At 37.4% G+C, this 5,017-nt stretch overlaps 1 protein-coding gene across 1 annotated transcript; it reads right to left on the reverse strand.

The window, feature by feature from the left end:
- Window positions 1-1,004: 1,004 nt before the first annotated feature.
- On the reverse strand, window positions 1,005-2,468 carry LOC125204781 (F-box protein At3g07870-like). The gene has a single exon (XM_089060565.1). The coding sequence runs from the start codon at window positions 2,374-2,376 to the stop codon at window positions 1,288-1,290; it is 1,089 nt and encodes a 362-aa protein (XP_088916691.1). The 5' UTR covers window positions 2,377-2,468; the 3' UTR covers window positions 1,005-1,287.
- Between the last annotated feature and the right edge of the window lie 2,549 nt (window positions 2,469-5,017).

Raw genomic sequence — 5,017 nt, forward strand, 5'->3', positions numbered from 1 at the left:
AACTCAATGCTAGGAACCAATTATTTTTGGGTAATCATATAGTTTATTGTAAAAATTATAAGCCGGTGTTATTTAATTTATTTTTGTTCTTTAATTCGATTACGCACGTAAGTCATGGCTATTTCTCTGACTATCTATGTCTGCGAGGTACTAAAATCGGCTCACTTTGTCTCCACAATCCACATCAACAAAAACGACCTGTGCGTTGTGCTTGCGACTTCTGCAGCGATGATTAATTACTTTACCAATATTTAGTTATATTTTGGTGGCCAGCATTATATGAAGAATTGAATGTCTTTTACGATCATACCGACGAAATTTTTATTTGATGAAAAATGTGTTGTGTTACTGTTTCGTATATCACTACTATTAATTCAGAACCATCAATTCGTTCCCCTCACAACATCAAGATGCTGCCAATCTTTGAACACATCGATAGAGTTCACAATCTCATCAAATCTGGCACCAAAATCATTATCTTTGCTCAACACATCGATAGGTTTCACAATATCATCCTCGGCCATAGAGACAAATTAGAAGGGGCAGTGCAGTCAATATTTTGTGAATAAGAATTTAGGACCAAACAACATGACAGTTTAGTCTGGTTTTTTAACCACTAGGTACGTGTGAAATGCCAAAACTTGAACTTGTTATAGCAAAGTTATGTTTCTAATTATATTCTTACGTACGCCCATTTCTATTAATAGACAATAACCCACAATATATGTACTAGACCGACAGGATAACAACACAACAAAAAAAAGTAGAACCCAAACACAACACGATAAGAAATCCTTCAACACAAACACGAACAAACGCAATAATAATGTGATTTGATATGTGTTGGTTCGACTCCAAAGTAAAATGTAGATTAATATTATGAACTAGAATGAGATTATAGGCAACAACTAGAATAAAATCATAGGCAACAACCCACAAATATACACATGCTGAGCTTGACATACCATGTGTGCCTAGTATACCAGAACACATAGACCACACGATAAAGAAACCTTCTACACGATTACGACTGGATAACGACAAAACACAAATGTAGCCTTACATAGAGCAATATTATAGACAACATCCAAAATATATATGCTAGCTAGGCCTAACATATAGTGTGTATGTCGGGATCGACATGATAAGACCAAACACGAACACTACACGACAAAGAAACCTTAGAACCTAAACATTACATGACAAACAATCCTTAGATTCCGAGCACTACACAACAGACAAACATTAGAACCTGAACAGAACACAAATGTAGACAAATATTATGAACTAAAACGAGATCACATTCTCAAATCCAAAATTCTTGAGTGAGATAAGGCTAGGAGTGAAAATCAGGGGTCTAATGAGACCCGCCGATCCATCCCTAAACATACCGACTTGTTGAAGTGTTCTTGTCTTGTTGGAGTAGTAGATGAGATCATATTCGTCCAGCATCATCAAAATATCACCATCTTTAAAATGTTTAATCAGATGAACATACAAATGATCCAAATTAAAGTTAATATCAAACATAGTACTCAACTTGTACTCTATGGTCCAAGAATCTTCGACTTGGTATTCCTTCATCATCCAAATGACAATTTCATTTTCGTGTGGGTAACAATAACAGAGGCAGTCCCTTAAAACACACAAATACCAATCTCGATATCCATCTCCCACGGGAGGAATGGAGAAGATCCTAAAACTTTCCGTTTCAACATCAAAACCACAAATCCACATGTCACCACACAAATCAAATACCCTCCAATGAATGTTGCCATTACATTCAATGCTTTGATCATGAAATACGAAACCAGAAGCAGCGCCGGCTTCAACACGCCTCCATGTTCCTGTTCCGAGGGTGTATACATAATGAGCGTAGGTGTTTTTATTGATGCAGACGACCTTATATTGCCCACTTATTTTGCTCACACCGAATCCAAAATTTAACACATGACCTGGGATGCAGTCCGCAGGGCAACCGAGATCCGTATATTCACGAGTGATCGGATTGCATATGTAAACAGGAATACCTGGGTAGAGAAGAAGCAATCCATTAGCAGTGATACCTCCCATTATTCCTCTGTTCCCGTGAGGGATTTCCAAATCCATGAGCGGAATGTGGTGAAAATCATGGCTCTTCTCATCTTCGTCTTCAATTTCGAAAACCGCGCACCAAGTTGAATCCATCGTCTTCTCTGTCAAGAGGATTAGGGCGGGTGGGGTTTTGATTTCAGATTTGTGGAAATAGTCGGAATCGATTAGATTGAGCCATGGTTTGCAGACGGACTTGCTGACTGCGAGGCTTCGGATGGGCAGGCGTGAGAGGATGTTGCTGGTGATTTCTGATGGTAAATATTGGAAGAAATTAAGCTCCATTAATGGACTGAATCACACTGAGAAGAAGAAGAAAGGGAAGAGCTGGGAATTGGGGCTAAATTGGAAACTGAAAGGTTATAATGTTTGAAATGAAGGCTCCGGCTTCGGCGAATATTTAATGTATTTATAAAATTATAACGCAATTTTTCCTTTGTCCATTTAAGTTTATTGGAAAATAATGATTTATTTTGATATTTTCCATTTTTCATATATTTTGTGGGGATATTTTTTTCTAATTCAGGTCCCTTGAGTGGTAAAAATAAAATGCACTATGGACTAATTTTAAAATTCACTCAAAAAATTTAATTGTTGATAAAACCAGAAGGATTTGGAAATCATACTCTTTCATATTCTAATTTAATAACTATTCATGTCCCACTCCAAGTGAACCACTTTCATTTTGGAATGTACATTCTAATTAACATATTTTTAAAAATAGAAACGTCACTCTCTCTATTTTTTCCATCTCTCTTACTTTATTTTTTCAACTTAACTTTTAAAATAACATTAAATAAAATTTCATATTAAAACAGAAATGCTCTACCTAGAAGAGGAGGAGGAAGTAGTAATTACTTAGGATTTAGACAAAAATAAATAAATAAATAGTGAAGGTGGAACACTTACGGCCGGTATTTAAAAACTTTGAATAAAAATCACAATCCCAATCAATATCAAAACCAACCAGGGAACAAACACTATGAATAAAATTTTATGCTTAAATTAAAGCCAATATTTAACTCATACTTTACACTTTCATGCCAAATTCAATCAAAAAATTAAATAATATAATCCATCCGTTATTAATAGTACAATTTGACTCGATACGAGTTTTAAGAAATGTAATAGAACGTGGGTTGAAACAGTTAGTGGTATGTGAGTCCTATTTTGATATAATAGTTTTACAATAAAATGTGAGTGAAAATGAGTTAGTGAAATGTGAGGTCAACTACTAAAAATGATAAAAGTAAAAGGTGACAAATTTTTAAGGACGGACTAAAAAGGAAATAAGTAACAAATTTTCATAAACGGAAGGGGTAATTTGGATTTGGACTGCATGGGCTGGGCTGGGTGTTGTCATTGGGCTGCACTAATTAACAATATTAAAATAAACTTGGCATTTTCACATATAAGAATTTCAATTAAATATATGATTGAAAATTAAATATTCAAAAAGTGATCATGAGAAGCCCTAATTCTTCTTCTTTGATGGAGGAAGATTGCTTCACGAATCTACCACCAGAAATCACGACCGGCATCCTCTCACGGCTCCCTCTCCGAAGCCGTGCAATCATCAAGTGCGTTTGTAAAGCATGGCTCAATCTGCTCCATTCCGATGATTTCGTCAAATCCCATCTTTCCAAAATCAAAACCCCACTCGTCCTAGCTCGCTTTATATCGACCGAGCTGAACCAACTCGGTGCACGATATTCGAGATTAAAGACGAAGACGAAGCCAATACGGAAAGCAATGATCTTCACTACATCATGCCGCTCACAAATTTCGATATCCCTAACACATACTCAGAACCAATGGCGGTTATGGCCGATAATGGATTGCTTCTTCTCTACTCAGAGTTAGGGCCTTCTCAAATTCCAATTATCATATGCAATCCGATCACTCGTGAATACACTGAGCTCTTCTGCCCCGAGGAATACATCTCAATTGATTTTACAACGGGTTTTGGATTTGGTGCAAGCAAATTAAGTGGGCAATATAAGGTCATCTGCGGTCTGCATCAACGGGGACGGTGGATCCGACTTTCATCATGTATACACCATCGAAACACGAACATGGAGGCGCATTGAAGCTGGTGCTGCTTCTGGTTTCCGATTCATGTTTGGTGGACGCATTGTCTATAATGGCAATCTCCATTCGAGTGTAAATGATTTGACCATACCTTTTTTGATTCAACCATCATTCTGAATTTTGGTTTTGATGTCGAAACATAGCGTTTTAATATCTTCTCCCCTCCTCCTGCGATGGTTGGAGTTAGGCAGTTGTCTTATTTGAGGGACTGCCTTTGTTTTAGCTTTCGCACATGCGGTGGCGATGAAATTGACATCTGGTTAACGAAGGAGTACTAAGTGGAAGAATCTTGGATCATAGAATACAGGTTGAGTACTTTTTACATTGATTGGAATAAATTTCCGTTTTTTCATCCTATCAATGCTTTCAAAGATGGAGACATTTTGATGTTGTTGGACGAGAAGGTGCTCATCTAACAACCAGTCGATATGTATAAGGATGCAGCTGTTCTCCATTACTTTACTTATGCTATGATTTTCACTCCTAGCTTTTTCTCGCTAGAGAGTTTAAGGTTTGAGAATGTTATCTCATTCTAGTTCATAATATTAATCTACATTTTTGTCTTCGTGTGTCATACGAGGTGTATCCGTGTCTGAGGTTTCAAGTAAGTCATGGTTATTTATGTTCCTTAAACATTGGCTAATGTTTAACAATAAGAAAAGCATTTCCAACAAAAAATACTTGAACTTCCCATATAGTGCTTAGAGCATCCGCAATGGCACTCTTCCCGTCGCCCTTCGAAGAGGCTTCTGAGAAGGGCGTTGGGGACGTCCGCCATTGAGGCATGGAGAGGCGGACGCGGACGTCCCGTGAGGACGCGGGAAGGGCGCAACTG

This window comes from Salvia hispanica, chromosome 6 (assembly GCF_029641045.1).
Source record: "Salvia hispanica isolate PSC_SH4W2 chromosome 6, Shi_PSC_v1, whole genome shotgun sequence".
Classification (NCBI taxonomy): domain Eukaryota; kingdom Viridiplantae; phylum Streptophyta; class Magnoliopsida; order Lamiales; family Lamiaceae; genus Salvia; species Salvia hispanica.